Here is a 25,960-nt window from a genome sequence, read left to right as displayed (position 1 = left end):
AATTTGTCCATCCCAACGTCAGTATCCACTTTTGGCACATAAAGTGCTGAACCTTGTTGGCGAAGAGCCAGATCTCCCACCGTCCCCCTCTGCGCCTCTGCGCCAGGGATGTGACTTGGGGAGAAGAGTGGGCTGAACACCGAGTTCTAGGCGGCACCGCGCCGGCTCGGTGGAGTGGCTACAGAACAGGTGCAGATGTGGAACCTTTGGTCTCTTTTGTGAAGCTTCGTGCAATTTTTTTCTGTGCTACACTACACATGAATCACCAAACACAGGTTAGCCCTTTGTGATCCTCAGCGTGACGGGCAGGTTCTCTGGGGCTTTTCTTTCTTTCTTAGAGGCAGGAGGGGAAGGAGCAAGGTGTTGTCCTGCTCTTCATTTGTATTTTGGTCCCAAAATGTAAATACAATTTTCTATGTTACTTTTTTGTGGTAACTACCAAGATGAATATTTTAATTAGATAAGTTATACAAAAATAAAAATCCCATGTCTAAATAAAACACAAAACTCCACATATTGTGTCTGTCTTCCTTTCTGTGTTAGGGAACAGAAGTTGGTTACAAGATGCCTGCTTCCTGGGTTGAGGCAGAGACCTGAATCTTGGGCCAGGGCCTTAAAGGATATTGGGTTTCTGTTGGTAGCATAGCAGAACTTGGGAAGGGGCATTTCAGGGTAGAGAGCCCAAAAACAAAAGGCGGGGACTCAGGTGTAAGAGCAGTTGTTGTCCTGGTAATGTTCAGAAGCCTGTGGGTGAGCTACCACTCCCAGTGGACAGTAAGATCTTACTGCAGCTCAAAAGTGAAATCAGCAAAGCCACATATGTCCTCAGTGGCCTAGGACTTTGGGGCTTCTGCTGCTCCCATGTCCAGCCTCGCAGGGGTGAAGGGCCTGGTTAGGTTCCTCCTTCTTCACTGCCCCAGTAGGACTGTAAAGAATGTCTATAAAGAAAGGCGGGTCAGCAGTTTCCTATAACCTGCTGCATTGGTCCTGGGTGAGCAGCACGAGTTTTTGCCATTTGCCTGTTAAGCCAAGGACTTGGATCGAACCCCTGCATATATCTAGTGGGTTGGACCTTACCTCCAAGTTGTATCTCACAACAACAGTTATCTCATGGATAATTATCTCTTGCCTCCTAAAGACAGCATATTTCATATATGGTCTTAGACCCAGCCCCTGCCTTTTTGTTTATTTTTTGGTGGCACTGGCAGTTGACTTCCGGGTCCACAGATTGACCCATGTCCTTCCACAGCCCTTTTTTTTTTTTTAGACAGGGACTCACTAAGTTGCTCAGGCTAGCCTCAAAAATAGGATCCTCCTCAGTTCCTAGAGCTGCTGGGATTACAGGCATGCGTCCCACTGTGCCTAGAGCTTTTCCTAATTCTTTATTGGATCTATTTCTCACTTAGAAAAATTGCTGCTTATCCAAGTTAATTGTAAAACAGTATCTGATGGATGATGGTACCTGGGTTTTTTAATTTGTTTGGAGATAGGGTCTCCCTGTAGTTCAGGCTGGCCTTGAACTCAGTAGCCTAGGTGAACCTCAAAATCATGGCCATCCTTCTGCCTCAGCCTCCAAGAGGTAGGATTACATGCTTGGCATTGTATCTGGAGTTTGTAAGTTTAGTCTTTTGTCCCTCATTCGTTAATTCAGCATTTGCTGAGCCAGAACCTGTATTTGACCCTGGGATACAGAGAAAGGCAATTAGGTCTGGCACTCAGAGTCCGGGAGGAGTAACTTGCCCTTACTAGTTACACACTTACTAGGTGCCAGTCAGCATTCTGTTTTGGTTACACTGTCTCAGTTATCACAAAGATCTTGTGAGGTAGGCAATTACGGCCCCATTGCAAAAGTGAGGAAACTGAAGAGATGAAAAGATTAAGGTCACAGGGTGAGCAGGAGTGCTACATGTTAACCTGACTCCAAAGCAATACTCTCATCACATTTGTGACGAGTACCAAAAAGGACAAGTCCCACACAAACTGTTTATAGTGGGAAAGGGAGTAAAGCCCAGCATGGTGGTGCACACCTGTAATCCTAGCACTGTGGAGGCTGAGGCAGGGGGATCACTGTGCGTTTGAGACCTCCATGAGGTACACAGTTCAAGGTCAGATTGGGACAACATAGTAAGACCTTGTCTCGGGGGGGGGGGGGGTCACAAGGCAGTACAGAGGTTCTAGCTTGCTTGCCCATTGAGTACTGAAGTACCAGAACCAAATTTTTATGTCAGAATATTGAGCACCAAATTTGCTGAATTTCAAAGCAGTCGGTACCAACGTGTGACTGTGCCCAGTCAGGCTTCAGAAGCAGAGCCAACTTCCAATGCAAAGATGCCTTGGCCAAGGCCACAGTCACTGCTAAAAACAATTTCTGCTGTCTGCTGAGTGTAACTGATGCCTGTAAAATCACGAGCCTGACTTTTCACCTTGACAAATTCCCTCATCACAGTTTTTTGTTTTTGTTTTTTTTTAATCGAACTCGGGTCCTTGTGCTTGTGAGGCAGGGGGTGGCACCACTGAGCTAAACCCTGGCCGTTTCCAAAGCCCCTGATCCTACAGCCTCATTCTTTGCTACATTCCCAGTTTAATATCCTCCCCCTTTATTTTATTTATTTATTCATTCATTTATTTGTTTGTTTGTTTATTTATTTATTTATTTTGAGACAGTCTTGCTGAGTTGTCCAGGCTGACCTAGAACCGGTGATCCTCCTGTCTCAACCATTGAACTTCTTTTTTCTGTGATGCCTACCGCCTCAACCCTTTTCAAAAACTAAGGAAAGTTCTAAGCATACTGGAACCATTACAGGGAATGGTGGCACATGCCTATAATCCTAGCATTCTGGGAGGCTGAGGCAGGAAAACCGCAAATTTGAAAAACTTAGTGATTTAGTGAGACCCTGTTTCAAAAATTTTTAAAAAGGTCTAGGGATGTAGCTCACTGCACATACTCTGGGTTCAGTGGCCCATACTGCCAAAAAGGAAAAAAAATTTTAATGGTTATACATCTATGTCTGTCAACATGCTCTCTAGGCCTAAGGTGCCAGAGTATGCACTAAAAATAAATAAATAAAATAAATAAAAGCCCAAGTATTATGGACTGAATGTTTTAGCCACCCCACATTTTTTCTTTTTTTCAGCATTGGGGATTGAAACTAGGGCCTTCAACTAAGCTATATCTCCAGCCTTTTTATTTTGAGACAGGGTCTCCATAAATTATTGAGACTGGCTCAAACTTTTGATCTTCCATGCCTGGCTCTCATTCCTTCCATTTTAAAATTTTTATTATTATTTTGGGGGGGGTACTGGGGATCGAACTCAGGACAGAGAAAGGAACCATGACACTAAGCTAAATCCCCAGACCTTCATTCCTTCCCACCCCCTTGGTTTTTTTGAGACAGGGTCTCACTATGTAGTTGAGAATGACCTGGAACTCACTGTGTAGCCCAAACTGGTCTTGAACTCACAGTGATCCTCCTGCCTCAGCCTCTGAGTGCTGGGATTACAGGCGTGCACCACCACGCCCAGCTCATTCCTTCTATTCTTCTGTTGAGATTCTAAACCCCAGTGTGGTGTTACTAGGAGGTAGGGCCTTTGGAGGTAATTAGGTCATGATGATTTTTCCTGATAAGAAGGGAAACTAGAGTTTGCCCTCATTCTGTGCTCTCCACAGTGGAAGTGCGTGAGAGGCCATCACCACAGGCAGGATGTGCTGGGGCCTTGATCTTGGACTTGCAGCTCTAGAAACTTGGGAAAGGAACATTTGTAGTTCAAGTCACTGGTCTATGCTAATTTGACATAGCCACCTGAACCAAGACATCATGCAATTCTTAAAATGTACACAGGGCTGGAGATTTAGCTCAGTGGTTCCAGTGCCTGCCTTGCAAATGCAAGGTCCTGAGTTCGATCGCCGGTACCAAAAAAAAAATTTAAAAAATTTAAAAAAAAATCGCCGGGGGTGGGGTGGTGCACGCCTGTAATCCCAGCACTCGGGAGGCTGAGGCAGGAGGATCGCTATGAGTTCAAGACCAGCTTGGGCTACACAGTGAGTTCCAGGTCAGTCTCAACTACATAGTTGAGACCCTGTCTCAAAAAACAAAACAAAACAAAAAAAATGTACACGAGTTTGAGGATGGCTGGCGGCAACAATGTGCTCCTATATTAAGTAATTCCAGCTTCTTAGGAGACTGAGGCAGGAGGATCACTTGTGCCCCAGCATTAAAGAGCAACCTAGGCAACAGAGTAAAACTCTCAAAAACAAAGCAAACAGGAACAAGGCAAAAAAAAAAAAAAAAAAATTGTTCTTAGAGTCCTGAGGACTGCTCCAGAGGATTTCCGATAAATGGCATACTGGCTTTTGCCAGCTGGACCATGAGTCAGGGCCAGGAAGCTTGCACAAGTCACACACTTGTCCCCCACTCTGTCACTGAATATGATAGACATGGCATTTGCCTTCATGAAGCTGTCATCTAATGGGGGAGACGGTAATCAAATAACTGCATAAATAATTGTTTAAAATATAATTTTCAAGCCAGGCATGGTGTCACACACTTGTAATCCCAGCACTTGGGGGAGACTGAGGCAGAAGGATCACTTTGAATCCAAGGCCAGCCTGGGCTACATAGTGAGATCCTGTCTCGAAACAAAAGATGTCACAAGCTAAGAATTAATTTGAAGTCAGTGATTCCTTCCTGATAAGTGGGATCTTATCCTGAGCAGTTAGTGCAGCGTTTTTGTTTTTGGAACAGATCTTATTGTTCCGAAGACCTACACTGTGGTCCCCAACAAGCACCAAAATGTAGACTCTACCTAATTTCTTACTCCAGGGATTTGGCAGGACACAATGCGCAACGATGGGAACAGAAGGACAACACAGCCATCGACACAGTCTGACTGTTCCTGGGTACAGGGCAGGGCTCAATAATGCCACATTTTCCTCAGTTTTAAAGAAAAGGCAAGAGGGCTGGGGATTTAGCTCAGTGGTGCTGCCACCTGCCTCCCAAGCGCAAGTTCCCAAGTTCAATCCCATCCCTGGTACAAAAAAAAAAGAAAAAAAGAAAAAGAAAGGGCAGGAATCTAGTTTTCTACATCAGTTTTTCCAGTTTTTAAAACTCTGTGCCACAACTATAAGATATTGGAAAACCTAGAAAATATAACTCACCAGAATTGACCCCTATGGGATGAGCAAGTCTAAACAGACGAAGTTGAGCCTCCTTGTAAGAAAAGCTCTGAGCCCAAAGTGGTCTGGGCAAATCTTTCAACTTTCAGAGATCAGGCAATCCCATGGCACCTACCATCCCAAAGCACAGCAAAGGAAGGACAATACTGCGAAAGCCACCATAACAGTAATACTTAAACTGCATAAATTATAGACCAGGGGCTGGGGATTTAGCTCAGTGGTTCTACCACCTGCCTTGCAAGCACAAGGTCCTGAGTTTGATCCTCAGTACAAAAAGAAAGACTAAATAAATTATAGACCAATCTCACCTAGAAACATTGATGTGTGAGGGCTGGAGATGTAGCTCAGTGGTGCCGTGCCTGCCTGGAAAGCTCAAGGTCCTGAGTTTGAACCCCAGTAAAAAATTGATCCTTGTAAAAAAAAAAGAAAGAAAGAAAGAAAAAAGAAATATTGATGTGATTATTTTATTTAATTTTATTTTTTATACCAGGGATCGAACTTGGGTCCTCACACTTGTGAGGGAGGCAGCAGATGATGTGATTATTTTAAATATTAACAGATTCTCACCACACATTAAAACAAACCAAGAAGGTGTGGTGGTGCACATCTTAGCACTTTGGGAGTCTGAGGCAGGAGAATTTTGCAAGTTTGAGCCCAGTTTGGGGAAACTTAGTGAGACCCTGTCTCAAAATTAAAAAACAAGGGCCGGGGATTTAGCTCAGCGGTTCGGTGGCCTGCCTTGCAAGCGCAAGGACCCGAGTTCAATCCCGGGGACCAAAAAATTAAAAAACAAAAACAAAACCATTATGTCCAGTATCTTTGGTGGTTTCACTGTTACATGAAACGTGCCTCCTGCTAACCCTGTTAAAACTGGGGCATGTTACCCACTGGATGTAAACTGAGAAAAAAAAAATCATGACCAAATGGAGCTTCTTTAAAACCGGCAGGACAATCCAATCTGTCAGCACAGATGAGAGCAGTAGTTCTCAACAAGACATGACTGTGTCCCCAATAAGGCACTGGAAATGTCTGGAGGCATTTTTGGTTGTCACTGCTATGGGAGTGCTGTGGGTGTTTAGTGGGCAGAGGCCAGGGCTGTTCATAAACATTCTATAGTGCACAGCACAGCCCTCCACCAAACAGACTTAATCACTGTGCCCAAAATGGAAATAGTCCTGGGGCTGAGAACCCCTGGCTTGGTCATACTGCAGTAACAACCTCCAAGTCCCAGGGGGCTTGAAACAATGGTTTCCTGTATGTGCACTGTAGGTCCGGTGTTCGACTCATTTATGTCACCCTTAAGCAGAGGCCCAGGCTAAAGGAGGTGTCATCCTTATGCTTTTAAGATCTCCAGGAAGAGTTGGGGTGCAGCTCAGTGGTAGAACCCTCACCTAGCATGTACAAGGCCCTGGGTTGCATCCCCAGCGCCTCAAAAAAAGAAAAACATTCCAGGCAAGTTGAGAATATTACCCTTCCCAGAAATGCCATTTGTCATACATGTAGGCCACATCTAAATTCAAGCGGGCAAGGAAATCTAATCCACCCATGTGCCTAGACACAGAGAACTGGAAATTATATGCTCATAGCGCCAAACTCCTAAGATGAAAACAACCTGGGCCTAGACAACCTACAAGGCCAGAGCAGCCCAGTGAAGGGCACAAGCTACATAGTCAGACTCTTTTATTTTTAAATTCTGTAGTGATGGAGATTAAACCCAAGACCCTGTGCATGCTAGGCAAGTGCTGTACCACTGAGCTACATCCCCAGCCCAGTCAACCTCACTGTCTCAATTTCTTCCTCCAGAAATTGTAAGCCAACTTTGCAGAGCGACCCCAAAGTGGTTTGACGAGTAAGACATGCAGAGTGTTTTGAGCAGTGCCTGGCATGTAGGAAGAACTACAGACGTTACTGAGGAGCTGGTGCCTGGGTAAAGACTTGTTAAAATTGCATCTCAGGGCTGGGGATTTAGCTCAGCGGTTCTACCACCTGCCTTGCAAGCACAAGGTCCCAAGTTCAATCCTTGGTACTCCCTGCAAAAAAAAAACCTGAATGGATGCACATTGAGGCCACACTTTTAAGTGAAATAAATAAGACACACGTGCAAACGCTGAATAGTTTCTTTGGTGTGAAAAACTAAAAGTGTAAATAAGTTTCAAATTGTATAATTGATAATGTAAAATAGGAAGAAAAGGTCTAAAGAAGTAGGGGAAGTTAAAAGGGTAGGGGAAAGGAAAGAAGGGAAAAGAAAAAATAAGAGAAAAGGAAAAATGGAAACAAAACCTTTGTAAGTAGGGAAGGGTGGAGTGGGTAAAGCAAGGGCAGGGGAATGGGGAAAAATCAGAATGAAGATACATCATGTAAAGGTACAAGATCCCAAGATCACTGTATACCTAAAAAGTACCAATAAACAATGAAAAACAAAACAAAAACTGAAGCGCAGAGACAATGGAAGTCCAACATAATACAGAGGGTTAGTGTAGCACGGTGGGTCAGGCCTCAGCCTGGCACATGGTGAGTAATAAATGGTACTGATATGTGCAGGAGGTTCAGGATGGCTAAGAACATGGAGCCTACCAGCCGGGTGTGGTGGCGCACACCTGTAATCCCAGCACTCTGGAGGCTGAGGCAGGAGGATCGCTGTGAGTTTGAGACCAGCCTGGAATACATAGTGAGTTCCAGGTCAGTCTCAACTACATAGTGAGACCCTGTCTCACATACATACATACATACATACATACATACATAAAAAGAGAGAGAGAGAGAGAGAGAGAGAGAGAGAGAGGGAGAGAGAGAACATGGAGCTGGGAGCTGGATGGTCAGGGTTTAAGGAGGCTCTACTGCTAAACACCTGTGTGATTCTGGGCACGTTCCTTAACCTTTCTGTGCTCCAGTTTTCTCATATATAAAATGAGGATAATAGTAGGGCACCTGAATTATGAAGCTTAAGAAATAATCAAGTGACGGGTCAGGGGTTTAGCTCAGGTGTTCCACCACCTGCCTTGCAAGCTCAAGGTCCTGAGTTCCATCCCTGGTACCCCCCCCCACAAAAAAAAGTAATCATCAAGTGAAGGCCACAGGACAGCACTTGGCACTTTATCAGTGCCCTGTGCATTTAGCTGTTTTTATTACCTAGGCCCTCAGTTTGCACTCAGAGAGGCATTTACAAGTGACCAAACTGGTTAACAGTTCCCTCCTCCCAGAACAACTGATACAGAAGAGAAGGAAAGATGAACACCAATGAGGGAGTCCTGGAGCCATGGAAATGTTTAGAGCTGGAGCCAGGAGGGCAGAGAGAAAACAACTGAGAAGCTTTCTCTACCTGTCTGAGAATTCCCACTTGTTCCCAGACTTTCCTGCGAGGTAGGAGAGTGATCACTAGAGAGAACAGTAAAAAGAGGCACAAGGCATTAGTCTCAGTCCCAGTGAAGCCACCCTGTACCCTGCAGTTTCCTACCCAACCAGACTGCGGTGCTGCTCTGACAGTCCCGCACTTGTCAACACTGAAAGTAGCAGCCTCTTCCTACGATCAGAGGCTGTGGCAAATACTTTTCGTGAATTGCCTTGTAGTTCTGTCACAATAAAGCTGTAAAGAAGGAATTCTTATTGTTCCCATTTTATAGAAGACAAATTTGAGAAGTTAAAGCAACTGGCCTAGCAAACCATACGTACTATCAGGGGGACAGGCAAGAGTTCTGATAGTGGCAGACTTAACAGATGAAAGCGAATCAAGGGTTAAAGAAAATACAGTCTCTTCTGTGACTCTGAAAAATAAAACTTCACAAGGACCCTGAAGGGAACATTTTCATTTCTGGGCCTCGGATCTCTGCACAAGGAGGCGGTGGAAGGGGGCAAAAGGACCCCAGCCAGTCTGCTTCTCTTCAGATCCCTAAATCTGTGTACCTGGCTAGAGGGCCTTGTGCACATGTGTGAGAGGTCTCACATTCTGTGTGCTCACTTTCTGTTTTAGGGGTTACACACTGAAAGGGTCCAGCAGGTATTTCACCCAATAAATGACAAAGAAGCCACAACAGAGTACATCACCACACTTCAGAATGCCAGGGGCCAAGAGCTCTTAAATGCTTCCAGAAACAAGGGTGTGTATGGGGGACTCCTATAATCAAGAATCACTCAGGAGTGGGGGTGCACATCCCTAATCCCAGCACTTGGGAGGCTGAGGCAGGAGGATCACTGAGTTCAAGGTCAGCCAGGACTACATAGCAAGAACCTGTCTAAGAAAACCCAAACAAAAAAACAAAACAAAAAGAACCTTCCCCACCCCGCCAGTGCTGGAGATGGAACACAGGGCCTTGTGCATGCTAGGCAAGCACTCTACCGCTGAGCCCCACACCTCCAGCTTTATGAATATAGTTCTTTTTCTCAGTACCAGGAATTAAATCCAGGGCATTCATACTGAGCCACATCCTCAGCACCCCCCACCCTTTTTTTCTGAGACAAGGTCTTGCTTTGTAGTGCAGGCTGGCCTCAAACTTGTGGCAATCCTCCTGCCTCAGCCTCTCAAGTGCTGGGATTACAAGCATGTGCCACTACACCCAGCTTCTCAAACAGCATTATAGTGAGATCACAGGGCAAAGAACCAAGGTCTCCTGTCAACAAGCTGCACAAACCTTCCCCTTTGTGAGGAAGTGGATCCCTCAGGCCTACTCAAGCCTTCAGATGACTTCAGGCTCCTGAGGGACCCCAAGCCAGAACCACCCAGTTAATCTCCCAAATTCATGACTTGAAGAAAATGAGATAACTTCATTTTTGTTTAATGCCATTAAATTGAGGTATGATTTGTTATGCAACAAAAGAAACTTACATAGGTATATTTGGAGGGGAAGTGGAAGAAGCCATGGTATTTTGTAGTTTCTCTAATAAAAAATGAGTCTATCCACCATGGAACTTGTTCTGGCTGATGGGACATTACAGAAAAATTATAGAAGCAGAGGGTTTAAAAGTGCTTATGCAGTTGGGCCCTGTCCTCTCTTGTTCGTGGGAACTCAGTGACTGCTGCCTTGGAACTAAGCTTAGATAGTTTGCTGGAGACGTGGCCCCAACACCTTAGATGACAACGGCCAATACCATCCAGACGATGTGTGAGGCCGTTCCAAGCTTCTAGCCTATGCCAAACTGGTCCGGAAAAGACCTCTCCTAATTCATAGAATCATGAAAAATACTAAATAAATATTTGTCGTTTAAAGCTATTGTTTTAGAATGAGTTGCTATGTGGCATTAGCTAATCGATACAATATAATTACCTCATATGTACATCTCCTTTCCCCTGGAAACTATGGGATGTGTTTCAGGAATACTACAGGTTGAGTTCAAAGCCTGGTTACTTCCTAACCTTGTCTTGTCTTAGGCACGTTAATTCACTTTTTTTTAAGCCTCATTTTTCATCATCTTCAAATTAGAGATAACAATGTTACAGTACCTATCTCAAGTCATGTGACAAGTAACTGAACAAACTACATAACGTGCTTTGCACAGGGCCTGGCACACAGAGCTCCACACAGCATGACAGTGAGGGCGCCAACAGGAAAGAAGGCATAGTTAGTAGATATGAGGCAGCTTTAAGATCATCTAAACCGGGTGTGGTGGTGCACACCTGTAATCCCAGCACTTGGGAAGCTGAAGCAGGAGGATCACCAGGAATTCCATGCTGGCCTGGGCTACAGAGTGAATTCAGGGCCAGCATGAACTACAAACGGAGACCCAGCTTAATGGGGGGCGGAAATCTAGTTCAAATCTTTACAGGGGGTAAATTAAACTTCAGAAAGGTAAAATCATTTGCCCAACACCTCAGAGCTAATAAGTGGCATTGTTTGGATTTGATGATGATAATCAATAGCTGTTGAACGCTTACCTCGTGTCAGCTTTTGTACTGGGTTCTTGAATCACGTTCATTTCATACAGTACTCACTGTGATCCTATGAAACAGATAATATTCTTCCCACTTACAGGCAAGGAAGTGTCGGAATTAGGGAAATGATTTGTTCACATTCTCAACCATCAGCAGCAGACCCAACATTCGTCCCCAGATTTGGCGGCCCTTTGGCCCAGTCAGGAAAGTTGTCAGCAAAGTGGGTCGGTGCAGCGATAAATGCGTTGTTTCCCAGTCTGCAGGGCCTTATCACTCCGCAGCTTTCTTCCACCAGCTCCAAAGAAACGTAGTGGCCAAAGAAGAGAGCGCGGACTTTAGCTTGGGAGAGGAGGAGTCGAACCCGGGCCCCACTATCTTCTCTGAACACTCGCTACATCATTCTGTCCTTCAATTTCTCCATCCGTGAAGGTGGGAGAATAACAGCGTCCACCTCCAGCGAGGAAAGTCAGACCCGGAAGGCGCCTGTCAAACGTCAATCTCCGGGCCCCGCCCCCCCTTTTCCCCCTGCGCATGCGCCACGCACGGGCACTTTTTACGACGCGAGGGACGCGGCGCTTGGGGGCCAGAAAGGAGCGCGGTGAACTCGCCGGTAGTGGCCGCGGTTGTGCCGGAGGAAAGCTCGAGTGGCTGTGTCGCCATGTCTCACGGCCACAGCCACGGCGGGGGCGGTTGTCGCTGTGCAGCCGAACGAGAGGAGCCGCCCGAGCAGCGCGGCCTGGCCTACGGCCTGTACCTGCGCATCGACTTGGAGCGGCTGCAGTGCCTCAACGAGAGCCGCGAGGGAAGCGGCCGCGGCGTCTTCAAGCCGTGGGAGGAGCGGACCGACCGCTCCAAGGTGGGCCGTCGGGCGGGCCCCGTCAGCTGCGCTCCTGAGGTTGAAAAGGACGACAGCACAGTCGCCAGACGCTTTCTTGTGCCGGTCTCCTGCCAGCCTTTGCGAGGCCAACAGGGTTGAGTCTCCCTATTGTGCACCTAGGAAGCTGAAGCCCAGAGAGGAAACGTGGGTGCTTTAGCTTGACACAGCCAAACGCTCCGTTCCAGAGCTGTGTGGGCTATGAGGGAACTTGGTTTTGAGGGCGTTTTCTGGTCCCTTTGACCATCGGTCTCCGTAGCTGCTTGATCAAATCACCCGGTAAAGTTCGCCCTAGGGAAAGGATGGCTGTTTCCCATGTAGAGCACAGGCCGCTTTGAGAGCCACGGGAAAGCTGGGGCCTTCTCCCCAGATAAGTGCATATAATCTCCTATCTTTCAATTCTCAATTCAGGAGGCTCCCCATTACAGGAATTCACTGGATGGTCTGTGGTTATTAGAATAAGATCACTTAGCTTCAGGTTACTAAATCCTGCAACACCTGAGGAAGGTTGTCTATTTAGATTGCACCCCGATTTGTAGAACAGGGTGGGAGATGCCTGAAATCGTAGGCTCTCAGCAAATATTTGTTGCTTTCTCCTCCCTCCTCCCTATCCCTTCCAGTTTGTTGAAAGTGATGCAGATGAAGAGCTTCTGTTTAATATCCCGTAAGTATCTCCTTGGTGCCTGTCTCAGGCTAAATAGGCTGTAACCAGTTGCCTCCCCAGATGGATTCATTCCTAGGTTGTGTCGAGAGCACACATCTCTTTCTAGAAATGGGATAAGTTAGGTGGGTTTGAAGAGGAAAGCATCATAGATCTTTTTTGGAGCAGGCTGGAAATACGTATTTCTTGAATGATAATTGAGAAGTCCAGATAAATTTCTTAGAATTGCAGAATGCCAGAGCTAGACAGGATCTTAGATGTTATCTAGTCCGACAAACTAAAGCTCAGAAAGGGACATGGTTTTGTTCAGGGTTTAACAGGGTTTAACCCAGAGTTGACAATGTTTTCTTTTGCATTCTGGCAGATTTACCGGCAATGTCAAGCTCAAAGGCATCATTATAATGGGAGAGGATGATGACTCACACCCCTCTGAGATGAGACTGTAAGTGGCAAGGGCTTAGGCCCTCTTAAAGCTCCTAAGTTTCTTTATCTTCCTCTGGTAACACTTTGTTCTAGAATAATATCATTTTTCTTTTACCAGGCTCAAAGTTTTTTTGGCGGGGGGCGGTGCCGGGGATTGAACTCCGGTCCTTGCACTTGCAAAGCAGGCCACCGAACCGCTGAGCTAAATCCCCGGCTCTTCAAATTCTTTCTAGAATATGTTGGTCTTGTGCTCATTTACATCGTAATACACATTTTTAATTTTTATTTTACTTCTTGCTATGCTGGGGATTGAACCTAGGGCCTTGCACAAACACCTTATCATTGAGCCACATCCCCAGTCCAAGGCTCAGTGATATTTTTAGATTAAACATCTTTGGGGCCAACAGCTTATCTCTTTTTTTCAAAGTGCTTACTATCGCACCATTCATTCAGAGAGCATTCTATAAATGCCAGTGTTGATGACTTTGCAGTTTTCTTAACCTCAAATGCAGATCTCAAATGATCTTTATGGACTTAGGATTAATTTCAGAATTTACTTTTGCCATTTCATACAGCTTTGCATGTTTTATGTGGACATGGTTTGTGAGACCTTTGTTTAGTAATCTGTGGCCCTCAGAGTTCCTCCCTTCTTGATAGGTTATTTTATCCCACTATTGCCTTCCTGAAAGAAAACTGCTAGTTCCATCCCTGGTACCAAAAAAACAAAACAAACAAAAAAACCAATACAACAAGAAAACTGCTGAGTATTGAAGAAACATGCATAAGAAATTTACATAAATGAAATTTCATCTGGGGCTGGAGATATAGGTGGTAGACCCTTGCCTAGCATGTGCAAAACCCTTGGTTTGTGCCCCAGGCCCTGTTTGATCTTTAGCACTGAAAAAAAGCTTGAAAAATCGAACAATTTAAATGGACTTTAGAGAGATTGAAGAACTTGGTACAATTTTGAATGTTAAAAGTAAATCTACGTGGGCCGGGGATTTAGCTCAACGGTTCAGTGGCCTGCTTGGCGCTTGTCTGTGTCATAAGGGGCTCCTGCTCCCATATAGTCACCATTTGAGTTTCTGCAAGTAGAAAGTTAAAGTGAGGGTCTGGGGATTTAGGTCAGTGGCACCATGCCTGCCTCGCAAGTGCAAGGTCTTGAGTTCGATCCCCAGTACCAAAAAAAAAAAAAAAAGTAAATCTATGCTGGGCTTACTGGCTCATGCCTGTAATGCAGCATTCAGGAAGCCGCAACAGGATCACAAGTTCAAGGCCAGCATGGACTACATAATGAAACCCTGTCTCAAAAACCAAACAAATCCAAAAGAAGAGCAAATCCATATCCATATACAGTGGTGCATACCTTTAATCCCAGCCTGTGAGATGCTGAAAACTGCAAGATCAAAGCCAGCCTGAGGTACAGAGCTAGTTCAAGGCTGGACTGAGCTACATAGTGAGACCCTGACTCAGAAAACCAAAAATAGCTGGGTGAGAGGGTGCATACCAGTAATTTCAGCACTCAGGAGACAAGGGCTGGAAGATCACAAGTTGGAGGCGAGCCTGAGCCCCATGGTGAGTTCAAGGCCAGCCTAAACTATGCAGTGACACATTGTCTCAAAAAACAAACAAACTAAAAATCCCTCCAAAATAGATAAGTAAAAGCAGATCCATATATTAAATCATTTTAAGGAAAATGTCTGACCTGATGCTTTTGGGGACTCAAATATTTTGGCAGGTGGGTTTGCTTCAGAGGACTAGACATTCCTGGTCTAGTGGTTCTATTGTAGGCTCTGGAGTCAGGAGAGTTCAAATTCTGGCTGTACATGGGCATGGTGGCACAAACCTGTAATTCCAGGTACTCTGAGGTTGAGACAGGAGGATCACAAGTTTGAGGGGGATCTGAACTACCAGTGATGTACCACGACAGTCACACATGTACCACTGGTGGTTCAAGGTATTAACCTCTAACATTTTATTAGGGGGATCGAGCTCAGTGGTTCCTCCGCCTCCCTCAAAAGAGCATGGTCCTCTATATGATCCCCAGTACCAAAAAAAAAAAAGAGTTTGAAAGAGGTGTGGAACATATGTGTTCTGTTTTGGGTGAGCAGGTACAAATACCAATTGCAAGTACACTTTTTATATTACAATTTACCAAATCTAAGATGTTGTTGGTTGTTAATGCACTATTGTTTTATATAAAGTTAATTTTTGAATTCTACCTGTTGAACTATGACATACTATTGTGACACATCCATTTAAATTGAGGGTTAAAGAGAATCTTTTTTGTTTTTTATTTTTTTTGTACTGGGGAATTGAACTCAGGACCTTGTGCTTGTGAGGCAGGTGCAGTGCCACTGAGATAAATCCCTGGCCCCAAAATTGAAAATCTTCAATCAGGGAAATTTAAATATAGACTAGGTGCTAGATCAGTGGTGGCAAAACTATTGTACACACATTGTTTTTCTTTTAAGACAAACTATGTTAATGTATGAGCTATTTTTTCTAAACTAAAACCTCAGTATACAGATTAATCTCAATGTTGGCACTTTGTGATAAATAAGTGGTTTTTTGGTTGTAGTTTGGGCACTCGTTTCTGAAAGGTTCGCTATCAGTGTGCTAGATGATATTAAAGAATTACTGATGCCAGAGGTAATAGCTCAGTGATAGAATGCTTGTCTAGCTTGAGGCCTTAGGTTTGATCCAAGAAGTGCAAAGGAAAAAAAAAAGGAATTACAACTTGGTTAATTGCTAATACTCCTAATTACTATGAAATGATATAGATAGGTTTTTAAAATGTAATTAGCTAATTTAATTAATTTGAGGCAGGGTCTTGCTTTGTAGCTCAGGCTGGCCTTTAACAGACTGTGTAGCACTGGCTGGCCTCAAACTCACAGTGATCCTCCTGCCACAGCCTCTCAAGTGCTGGGATTATAGGCATGTGCTACCACACCTGGCTGGTATATTTGTTCTCTCCCCCAACCCTGGTACCGTGGATCAAACCCATGACCTTGCACTTGCCAGGCAGGCATGGTGCCAGTGAACCACATCCCAGGCCTGTTTTGTTTTTTTTTTTTAAGTCCTTTTTTAGCGAGCATGGTGGTACATGCCTGTAATCCCAGAATTCAGGAGGATAAGGCTGGAGGATCACAAGTTCCAGGCCAGCCTAGGCTACATAATGAGATCCTGTCTCATAAAACAAAATAAAAAAACGACAAACCCCCCAAATAAATGTCCTTACATACTGAAGTATTAGGGCCGGGGGTTTAGCTCAGTGGTTCCACTGCCTACCTTGCAAGTGCAAGGTCCCAAGTTTGATCCCCGGTACCAAAACAAAAAACAAACAACAGTAACATACTGAAGTATTTATGGATGAAATGGGATAAGTTATTATGAAGAATTTATGAGTAAAATAGTACATCTGTGATTGCTTTAAAAATACATAGCATAAAATGGGAGTGATACGCAAAATTGACAAGTGCTTGGTAATTGAACATGAGTGATAAGATTTGTTATATTTTGTCTCCTTTGTGTATTTTTGCAGTTTTTTAGAGTGAAGTTTTGTGGTACCAGAGAATGAACTCATGCTAGGCAAGTGCTCTACCACTGAGTTATACTCCCAGAACTTTGCTTTTTTTTCTATTTTGAGTCACTAAGTTGCCAAGGCCTGGCCTCAAACTTGGTGATCCTCCTGCTTTAGCCTCCCAAGTAGCTGGGATTACATGTGTGCACTCCCTGCCTGACTTCACTAGTATAAGTTTTTATTTTAAAATACATCTCTTAAAATTGATTCAAGTTAGTCTCCATATTAGCTCTATGGAATTCATACTATCAATATCTCCATTTTACAGATAACCAAACTGAGACACAAGTTAATTCATTTCCTCAAATTACATAGCTGGTAAGTGATAGAGGCCGCAGAGTGTAGGCTGTAGGCTGTAGACCAGTGGCGGCGAACCTATGCATGTCACAGCCGGCTGTTGTTATCATTGAAAGCTCTATGTCACCTACCTTGCAAGCACAAGGACCTGAATTCGATCCCCAGTACCAAAAGAAAAGAAAAGAAAGCTCTACAAGGTTCGCTATCACTGTCCAGGAAGTCTAGCTTGAGACATTGCTTTTTATTTAATTTGACTGTAGTCGATACATAATAAGTACATTTTTATGAGCTATAGTGCAACACATTTATACACTGTGTAATGTTCAGATCAGGATGATTGGTGTATCCATCACTTAAATAGTTGTCATCTACTTCTGTTCAGAGCATTCAAAATCCTGTCAGGTATGGTGGCGCATACCTGTAGTCCCAGCACTAGAAAGTCTGGGGCAAGATGATCACCATGAATTCATGGTCAGCCTGGACTACGTAATGAATTCAAGGCTGGCTTGAGTACATAGCGAGACCCTTTCTCAAAAAGAAAAAGAAAACTGATCTTTATAGGGTGGGATGGTATTCAAGGTTGGAGTGTTTGCCTGGCATGATAAAGCCCTGGGCTCAGTCTTAGCATCCCAAAAATAAACTCTTCTCTACCAGCTGTTTTGAAATGTACAATTAATTGTTGTCAATCATAGTGATGTTGCTGTGCTATTCAGAACATTTGATGTTACTGCTGCTATCCAGCTGCATCCCTGTACCCATTAAATATCTTCTGTCCATCCCTTCATTTTTCGCCTTTCTCAGCCTCTGGTAGCCACAGTTCTGCCTTGTACTTCATGAGACCAACTTTTTTAGCTTCTACAGATAAGTGAGAACATGGAGTAGTTGCCTTTCTGTGCCTGATTCATTCAACATAGGCTCACCCCATGTTGCCACAAATGTCAGAATTTTATCCTTTTTATGGCTGAACAATGTTGCATAGTGTACAGAACTACATTTTCTTCATCCATTAATGAACACCTAAGTTGATTCCATATCTTCACTCTTGTGAATAATGTTGCAATAAATAAAAAAATGAGTACAGATGTCTCTGAAATACTGATTTTCTTTTCTTTGAATGTACATTAAGTAATGGAATTCTTGGATCTTATGGTACTTCTGTATCAAATGTTTTGAGAATCCTCTATCGCAGTCCAAAAATATATTCCCATCAGTGGTATATGAAAGCTTCTCTTTCTTCACATCCTTACCAGCATTTATTTTTTGTCTTTTTGATAATAGCTACCCAGAACTGGGTGAAATGAAATCTTTGAATTAGATTTGCATTACCCTGATAATTAGTGACAGTGAGCATTTTTTATATACTTGTTGGCCATTTGCATATTTTGTTTTGAGGTGCATCTATTCAGATTATTTGTCTGTGTATTTATTTTGAGATAGGATCTTACTATGTAGTGTAGGATAGCCTTGAACTCACTATGTACCTGAGGCTGGCCTTGAATTTGTGGCAGTCTTCCTGCCTCAGCCTCTTGAGTATTGGGATTATAGGTGTGTACCACTACACCTGGGTTATTGAGTTGTTTTGAGTTCTAGATATAAGGTACTATATAATCAAAAATTAGTTTTGTGTTTAAGCTGGCCATGGTAGCCCATGCCTGTAATCTTAGCACTTGGGAGGCTGACTCAGGAGGATCACTGTGGGTGTGAGGCTAGCCTGGGCTGCGTAGTGAATTCAAGGGCAATTTGAATTCCATGCCAACATCCTGTTTCAGAAAAGAAAAAGCCAGTATGTGTTAAATTTTTAAAAATGTATTATAGCAAAAGCCAGGTGTGGTGCATGCCTTTAATCCCAGCGCTCAGAAGGCTGAGTATCGCCGTGAGTTCAAGGCCAGCCTAAGGCGAGACCCTGTCTCAAAAAACAAAACAAACAAAAAAACCAGTAATATACATTGTCATTAATTCTCCTCAAAATACTCCACCCCTCACTTCAAATATACTTATCCTATAGTTCTTCCCATTTTCTGGAGCAATTCTAGAAGGCTTTTTTTCTGTCTGTGTTCTCATGGCTGCCTCTATATCTTGCATTGATTCAAAATATTTACCTTTCAAGGTCATTTTAACTTTGGGGAAGATCCAGAAGTCACAGGGTACCAGATCTAGTGATTAGGTGGTTGAAGACACAGTAATATTTTTACAAACCTGCCTTTTGCTTAGATGGCACTCAGCAGCAGCATTCACCATAGTTGTGATCATACCTCCTAAAGAAGCCCACAGAAGAGGACTTCCGGGACTGCTTCAGACAGTGGCAGGAATGATGGGATAAGTGTATTTGAAGTGAGGGGGAAGCCGGGCGTGGTGGCGCACACCTGTAATCCCAGCACTCAGGAGGCTGAGGCAGGAGGATCGCTGGCTGTGAGTTCGAGACCAGCCTGGGCTACATAGTGAGTTCCAGGTCAGTCTCAACTACACAGTGACACCCTGCCTCAAAAAAAAAAAGTACAACAATTATGAAGTGAGGGGGAGTATTTTGAGTAGAACTAAAGACAATGTACCTTTTACTGTAATAAAATTTTTAAACTTTCATCGTATACTTTGATCACTCCTTGTATATCCGGGATAGTAATGCCTTGTCAGATGAATAGTATGCAAATATTTTCTGCCATTCTATAGGTTGAGACACTGCTTTTAACTACAGTGTTGCACTGCCCCTCATAATGCTACTCATAAATGTGCACTCTTGTTATACTGCTGTGCATCATTCTTAAAAACACTTTGAAGGAAACACTGGCCTTCCGAAATTACATACATTTTGCTGCAGCTAAAATCTAGGCCCTTCGCATGTGGGTGTGTAAATGAAACACCTGGGAGGTGACCGGGGTTAGGGTTGGTCCTTCCAAATTGGAGTGTTATGGATTGCTGTCTCTTCCACTTCTTTAACAGATATTTTTTTCACTAGCAGTTTTTAACTTTCGACAGCCTTTTTTGATTTGTGTTTTGGGTTTGTTTTTCTTGGTGTGCCGGGGATCGAACTCAGGACCTTACACTTGCAAGGCAGGCACAGTGCCACTGAGCTAAATGCCCGACCCTTACAGCTGTTTTTGAATCTGCAGCTTTTTTGCTCTTTTGAAACAGAAATCCCTGGATTGTATCATCTCAGAGCTATAAGGTGACTGAGCATATTAGGTCATTTTGGACATACACAAATGCTTGAGTGTATGGTTACCTGATCTTATCTCTTAACTGTGTTTAACATTGCTGCCAAAGTATGTATTTTCTCTTCCCACGCGTAAGCTGTTTTATAGCACATCCTCAGCATGATCTGAATGTGTGCTGAGTTGCTTATTTTCTCCATGTGACCTTTCAGTCATCTTTTTTGTATTGCTTCTTATGATTTTAACCCACTCAGAGATACCACTGAGTTATGTTGCAGTTTGAGCTCTTCCTTCATTATTTACTTTTCTTTTTTAAGACATGAGATCTTACCGGGCCTGGGATTTAGCTCAGTGCTTCCACTGCCTGCCTCACAAGGACAGGGACCCAAGTTCCATTCCTGGTACCAAAAAAACAAGACATGAGTTCTTGCTGTGTTGCGCAGGCTAGCGCTAGCCCTGAACTCTTGGATTCAAGCCATCCTTCTGCCTCATCCTCCCAAGGAGCTGAGGTGATAGGTATATCCCTCCACACCCTGCTCTCTGCTCTTTTCTGTTAACTTAAAGATATTTATATATAACTGTCAGTAAAACAGCATTTCTAAAACTTGACCCCAAAGTTTGATCTCTTTTTGCTGCAACTGAAGACAGTTGAACAGTCAGTAAGAAGTTTTGAAAAACTGAAAGATGTGATAATGAATGTTTCTTGACTTTTCTTCCCTTTCCCAGGTACAAGAACATTCCTCAGATGTCATTTGATGATACAGAAAGAGAGCCAGATCAGACCTTTAGTCTGAATCGGGATCTTACAGGAGAATTAGAGTATGCTACAAAGTAAGCACAGGACTTGACCTATGTTCTTCTCTGTGGCTCTCTGTTTATTTTTGGCCAGTTTCCTACTCTCAGCATCAGAAATGAGTCAAAACTCAAGAGGAGACTTGATCCTCGGTTTGGTCAATTTTTGGCAGAGAGTCAGTGCAAGCCACAGACTTGTTAAGTTGTAAGCACTTGGCAGACATGGGTGGGTTCCAAGGTTGGTCTTGGGAAGCGTGTTTTCAGAATCCCTCCTTTCATAGTGGGCTTACAGAGACTGAGTTACACGTGGCCACCTTATCTTTTCATTAGTTTTGTCTTGGTCGCACAGCATTTCTCATTCCTGGTCCTTGCAGGCAGTGCTTATTCTGTTGCCTTGGACAGGATCTGGCAGATACTCAGCAAATGTTCACTGAATTAATTGCTTGTGTAGAGAGGAGCCCAAGAGTGTTCTCTGACATTTGCCTGAGTTTTAGCACATTTGGTCTTCCCTGGTGGCAAGATGCTTGCTGGTCAGTAATGTATGTCTTCTCTCCCTCCTTTTCATGCTCCAGAATTTCCCGTTTTTCAAATGTCTATCATCTCTCAATCCATATTTCAAAAAACTTTGGAGCAGATACCACAAAGGTCTTCTATATTGGCCTGAGAGGAGAATGGACTGAGGTAAGAGGAGGCTGATAAATGCGTATCTGCACCGTGCACAGCAGGTGCTGTTGGAGGGTAAAGAAGAGCAACTTATGCATCATTTGCTCCATCTGTCTGTAATTTTTCATTCTCATTTGATAGACCGTAAGTATTGTTAATAGGTTGGTACTATGTAATTCAAATCAGTACGCAGTTTTTCACTTTCAGATTCTTTCATCATATATGCTCAGTGGTAGAGCATGTGCTTAGCGTACATGAGGCTCTGGGTTCATTCCCAGCACCAAAAAGAAAGAAAGAAAGAGAAGAATCCTTGATCTTTCTTGTTGGCACCAGAGATAAGATGATAAATGAGAGTGACAGCTTTCTGTTCTCATGGCGCCCTCATAATTGCAGAAATGGGTGGGGAGTGGCACTTCCCAGTTGGGTGAATCCTTGATAGTGATCTTATCAATGGGCTTGTTAGGATGGAGAGGGGAGCTTTAGAGATGACTCTAGAAGAGAACCCGACTGAGGCCACTCCACTTATGCTCTGGGAAAGGACAGTTCTTTCCTGGCTGGCTGACCCAGCCTCTGTTTTCTTGCAGCTTCGGCGACATGAGGTGACCATCTGCAACTACGAAGCGTCGGCCAACCCGGCAGACCACCGGGTCCAGCAGGTTACCCCACAGACACATTTCATTTCCTAGGGCTAGCCCGGGCTTCCACGGATATGCTGTGTCAGTGAGGAGTACAACTGCGTGCTGGGAAGGATGGAGGTGCGGCTCCAGCACGAGTTGGCTGCCACAGCTTCTGCCGAAACCTTGTCCTTGGGTCTCGCCGCAGAAACCTGGCCTGTGGAAGACACCACACCACTAGGAGAGTGCTGTGGGTGCCGAGGAACAATTATCTTTCTGTAGAGTGCTACAGAAATTGGGTTTTGGGCTGGGTGGCATCTGTCAGTCACGGATAATGCTTGCTTTTCCAGCCAGTGTGGCCACAGAATCCCAAGTGTCTTGGTTTGTGGCAGGAGTTTTGTGTGACTCGTTTTTAAAAAAATGGAAACTCCTGGGCTGTAGACAATCTCTGAAGCCTCAGAACTATGTGTATGAGCCATCAGGAGGGTCTCCAACTAGAAACCCTGTCCCTGCCTGCTCGTCTGTCATTGCTCAGCATTCTTGTCAAGTTGCTCAGCTTGGAGTCGTCATGCACAAGTGTCCTGTGGTTATAGTCAGAAAGGCAGAAGTCTCCTGATGATGCCTGATAGCCTGGGGAAGGGTCTTCTTTCCTGCTATCTAGCTAAGCAATCTGGGAAGAGCATGGGAATCATTTCTGTGTTTGTGGCTAGCCTGGTTGGTCTAAGACTGAGACTTAGTTAAGATTCCATGGGAACCTCCTCCATATTTATTAGCTTCTAACTTGTGTTGTAAGCTCAGTGCCAGAATTTGGAGGTCTCTTGAGTTCTTCTGTTCATAGCTTTTATTCACTGTGACTAATAAGCTTCTTAATAAATCCTTGCCAAATGATGTTTGTGTTTTCTTTTGGGCTCTCAGTACTGTTGATGAGACTTTCATTTTATTGCAAACTGTATTAAACTTTCAAGTTTTCTGTTTTGATTTAGGTGGATTACAGGAAGTGCCACAGTTAATTAGCACTATATCACTTGTCCCGGGAAAGTTGAAACTTAATTCTATACAGTATGATAAAAAAACACTCTTAAATTCGCATTTTGGAAAGAGGATATGGGTTAATGAAGTTCTGTGTGGAGTGATATTTACACAAACAAGGGAGGACAGATTCTGGAGCACATCAGAAGACCTGCACACGAGGAAATCAAATGAGCAGCACCTTCCATCCAAAGGTGGACCAAATACTTGGGATTTAAAATTTGAAAATCCGTATAGCAGTTAGAATTTAAGTGCATAGTCTGAAAGGGGGATTGGAAATGGTTACTATTATGTCTTGTTAAAGAAGGAACAGTTGGTACTACTATATTACTGTTGAACTTGATCTTGAGAGAATTCCTCAGAGGAGTGGGCCTTCTGTTATCAGGAGAATAAAGCCACTTTCTCTAGCCTGTCCTCAAGTCTGCCACCCCAAGCATTGTTGGGCCTCAGAATTCTAAAATGCAGCCCAGCTGGGCGTGGGGATACATGTAATCCCAGCACTCAGGAGGCTGAGGCGGGAGGACTGCTGCATTTTTGAGGCCAGCTTGAGCTACATAGTATGACCTTGTCTCAAAAAACAGAAACATAAGAACCAGCCTAAAATCAAGTAGAATGCAAGTGTTATTGGTGATGTAGTAAGCATTCTACCTACTCAGCCACGGCCAATCTCAGCTGTTTTGTTTTTTGTTTGTTTTGTGTTGTTTTGCGGGGATGGTACTGGGGATTGAACCTGGGGCCTTAAACATGTTCAGTGAGCACTACCACTGAGCTATATTCTTTGCCTTTCAGCTGGATTTTTTTGGGATTAAAAGGCTATATTTTAATTTGTGCAAAGGGAAAAACAAATCTCACAGCAGACCAGACCTTTGTAAGTTCTACTAACTAAAGCAGAAATCACAGCCCCAGGGACTGGGCCTCTGGATTGAAAGCTTCACTCCGAAGAATTTGTTGAATGTGCCATGGTGTCCCAGGTAATTGGAGGTTCCAGAGAAACATGGTTTATTCCATAAGCAGACAGGGCAAGGATTCTGTGGGTAAAGGGGTAGCTGTGTTGTTTCCTACTTTGATCCTTTGGCTTTTGACATCAGTCCTGGCTCCTTGGCCACGTGCCATATTTCTGTCCAGAACCCTAGTATTTTAGGCCCCATCTCGGTGACCTGTTGAGTACAGTAGACCAAACTGCCTCTTGGCCTAGGGAAAAGTGCTTTCTTGAGCTTCCAAGTTTGTACTTGTTTTCTTTTGGTTCAAAGAAGTTGGGAGAATGAGTCCTCAGCTGCTGAGGGACAAGTGTGACTCATTTCCTGTTTGCAGACCCTCACATGTTCTCTCTGAGACTTGGTCCTTCAACTCAGTTTGCTTCTCAGCCTTTCTGTGGACCCTGGGTCCTATTTCTACTTTACCAATGCAAGAGATGACTCCGTGATGACCAGAGGAAACTTGTTCTTGGTGAATTTCAGGGTGGCATTTTGTGCACCCTGAATGGCATCGTTTGTAAAGGGCAGAGCAAAGACAACACTGTCCGTGCCTGTCCATAGTTCCTGATATAGCCTGTGTATTTTCCCAGGGTCCTTTTCAGGGTGATTAAGGACTCCCTGATTTAACTGTGTAAGTCATGCTCACACCATTTGAACCTAACAGCTAAGCTATGAAGCAGACAGGGTAGTTGTTATTACCACTTTATAGCATAGAAAGCAGGTCAAGAAAAGTAGATCACAGTGTAATCTTGAGGTTGCTGTTTACCTCCTTTCCCTGAGCCTTGGTTTCCTCATGTTTAAGAATGGACGACTAGGTGATTGCAGGGCTTTTCATCCCATCCATGATGCTGGAATAAGGCATGAAAACCAGTAGTCGGGATGAACAAGTCGAAAGATCCAGTATACAATAGAGGACCGTAGTTAAAAATAGTGTGTTATATTCAGGAGTTTTGCTAAATAAGTAGCTAACAGCTGCTGAGATGATAACGTTAATGTGCTCTACTATAGTAACTATTTTACTATATATCTGATGTGTAAATATATAAACAGTAAAATGTATTTTTTAAAAGCCAAAACACTGGCAAGTTCCCACTAGCTGCTGAGATGATAACGTTAATGTGCTCTACTATAGTAACTATTTTACTATATATCTGATGTGTAAATATAAACAGTAAAATGTAATGTATTTTTTAAAAGCCAAAACACTGGCAAGTTCCCAACGACAGAATGAGGTGTCCCTCATAGGACTGGGAAGGTGACAAACTTCGTGCTGATAGTGTGAGGAAGGCTTCTCCCTGACAAGTATGATAACGTTAATGTGCTCTACTATAGTAACTATTTTACTATATATCTGATGTGTAAATATAAACAGTAAAATGTAATGTATTTTTTAAAAGCCAAAACACTGGCAAGTTCCCAACGACAGAATGAGGTGTCCCTCATAGGACTGGGAAGGTGACAAACTTCGTGCTGATAGTGTGAGGAAGGCTTCTCCCTGACAAGTTTCCTGTGGAGGCGCCTGGGTGGTGGTGGAAGCGGGATGCCCTGTCTGGGTGCTGCAGGTGCAGGTGATTCCCTGCGCAGACGCTGCAGGTGGGCGCCGAGTGACGGGGAGTGGCCCCACCGCCGGCAACATGGCAGCTCCTAGCCGGGAAGCCCGACCCGCTTCCGGGTTCCGTACCGCTGGCCAGGCTACTTCCGGCAGCGCGATGGCTGGGTTCCCGGGACTCGAACGGAAGTTCCGGCGGGGGCGGCCGAGGGGGAAGAGTGTGTGTCTGTGGCAGAAAGAGGAGAATTGCCCGAGCGGTCGCGAAAGCCCCAGGGAGCGAGGTACCCGGCGGGCGGAGCGAGACCGGGCGGGGCGT

The 25,960-nt window shown here is 44.2% G+C and overlaps 2 protein-coding genes across 2 annotated transcripts in view; both read left to right on the top strand.

Annotated features, from left to right (window-relative positions):
* The first annotated feature begins 11,604 nt into the window (after nt 1–11,604).
* On the top strand, nt 11,605–23,011 carry Pithd1 (PITH domain containing 1). Its single transcript, XM_010625975.3, has 6 exons — nt 11,605–11,892; nt 12,531–12,574; nt 12,936–13,013; nt 20,750–20,854; nt 21,388–21,496; nt 22,063–23,011. The coding sequence occupies exons 1-6, from the start codon at nt 11,695–11,697 to the stop codon at nt 22,162–22,164; spliced, it is 636 nt and encodes a 211-aa protein (XP_010624277.1). The 5' UTR covers nt 11,605–11,694; the 3' UTR covers nt 22,165–23,011.
* A 2,802-nt stretch (nt 23,012–25,813) lies between these two features.
* The window catches only part of Lypla2 (lysophospholipase 2), a 4,860-nt gene continuing 4,713 nt past the window's right edge, over nt 25,814–25,960 (top strand). Inside the window, exon 1 of the mRNA XM_010625958.3 lies at nt 25,814–25,925. The gene's annotated coding sequence lies outside the window, so the exon portion shown is untranslated. The remainder of the gene's footprint in view (nt 25,926–25,960) is intronic.

This window comes from Fukomys damarensis, unplaced genomic scaffold, assembly GCF_012274545.1.
Source record: "Fukomys damarensis isolate Sample0158 unplaced genomic scaffold, DMR_v1.0_HiC HiC_scaffold_23, whole genome shotgun sequence".
NCBI classification, from domain to species: Eukaryota; Metazoa; Chordata; class Mammalia; order Rodentia; family Bathyergidae; genus Fukomys; species Fukomys damarensis.
Note: the sequence above shows the minus strand (reverse complement) of the source record. Positions and strands in the feature narration are given on the sequence as shown.

Excerpts from the sequence above, each read along its gene's own strand:
- Pithd1 (XM_010625975.3), top strand. The coding sequence starts at position 11,695 with ATGTCTCACGGCCACAGCCACGGCGGGGGCGGTTGTCGCTGTGCAGCC. Across the intron at positions 20,855-21,387 it reads GAATTAGAGTATGCTACAAA|AATTTCCCGTTTTTCAAATG; the intron begins GTAAGCACAGGA and ends TTCATGCTCCAG. Across the intron at positions 21,497-22,062 it reads TGAGAGGAGAATGGACTGAG|CTTCGGCGACATGAGGTGAC; the intron begins GTAAGAGGAGGC and ends GTTTTCTTGCAG.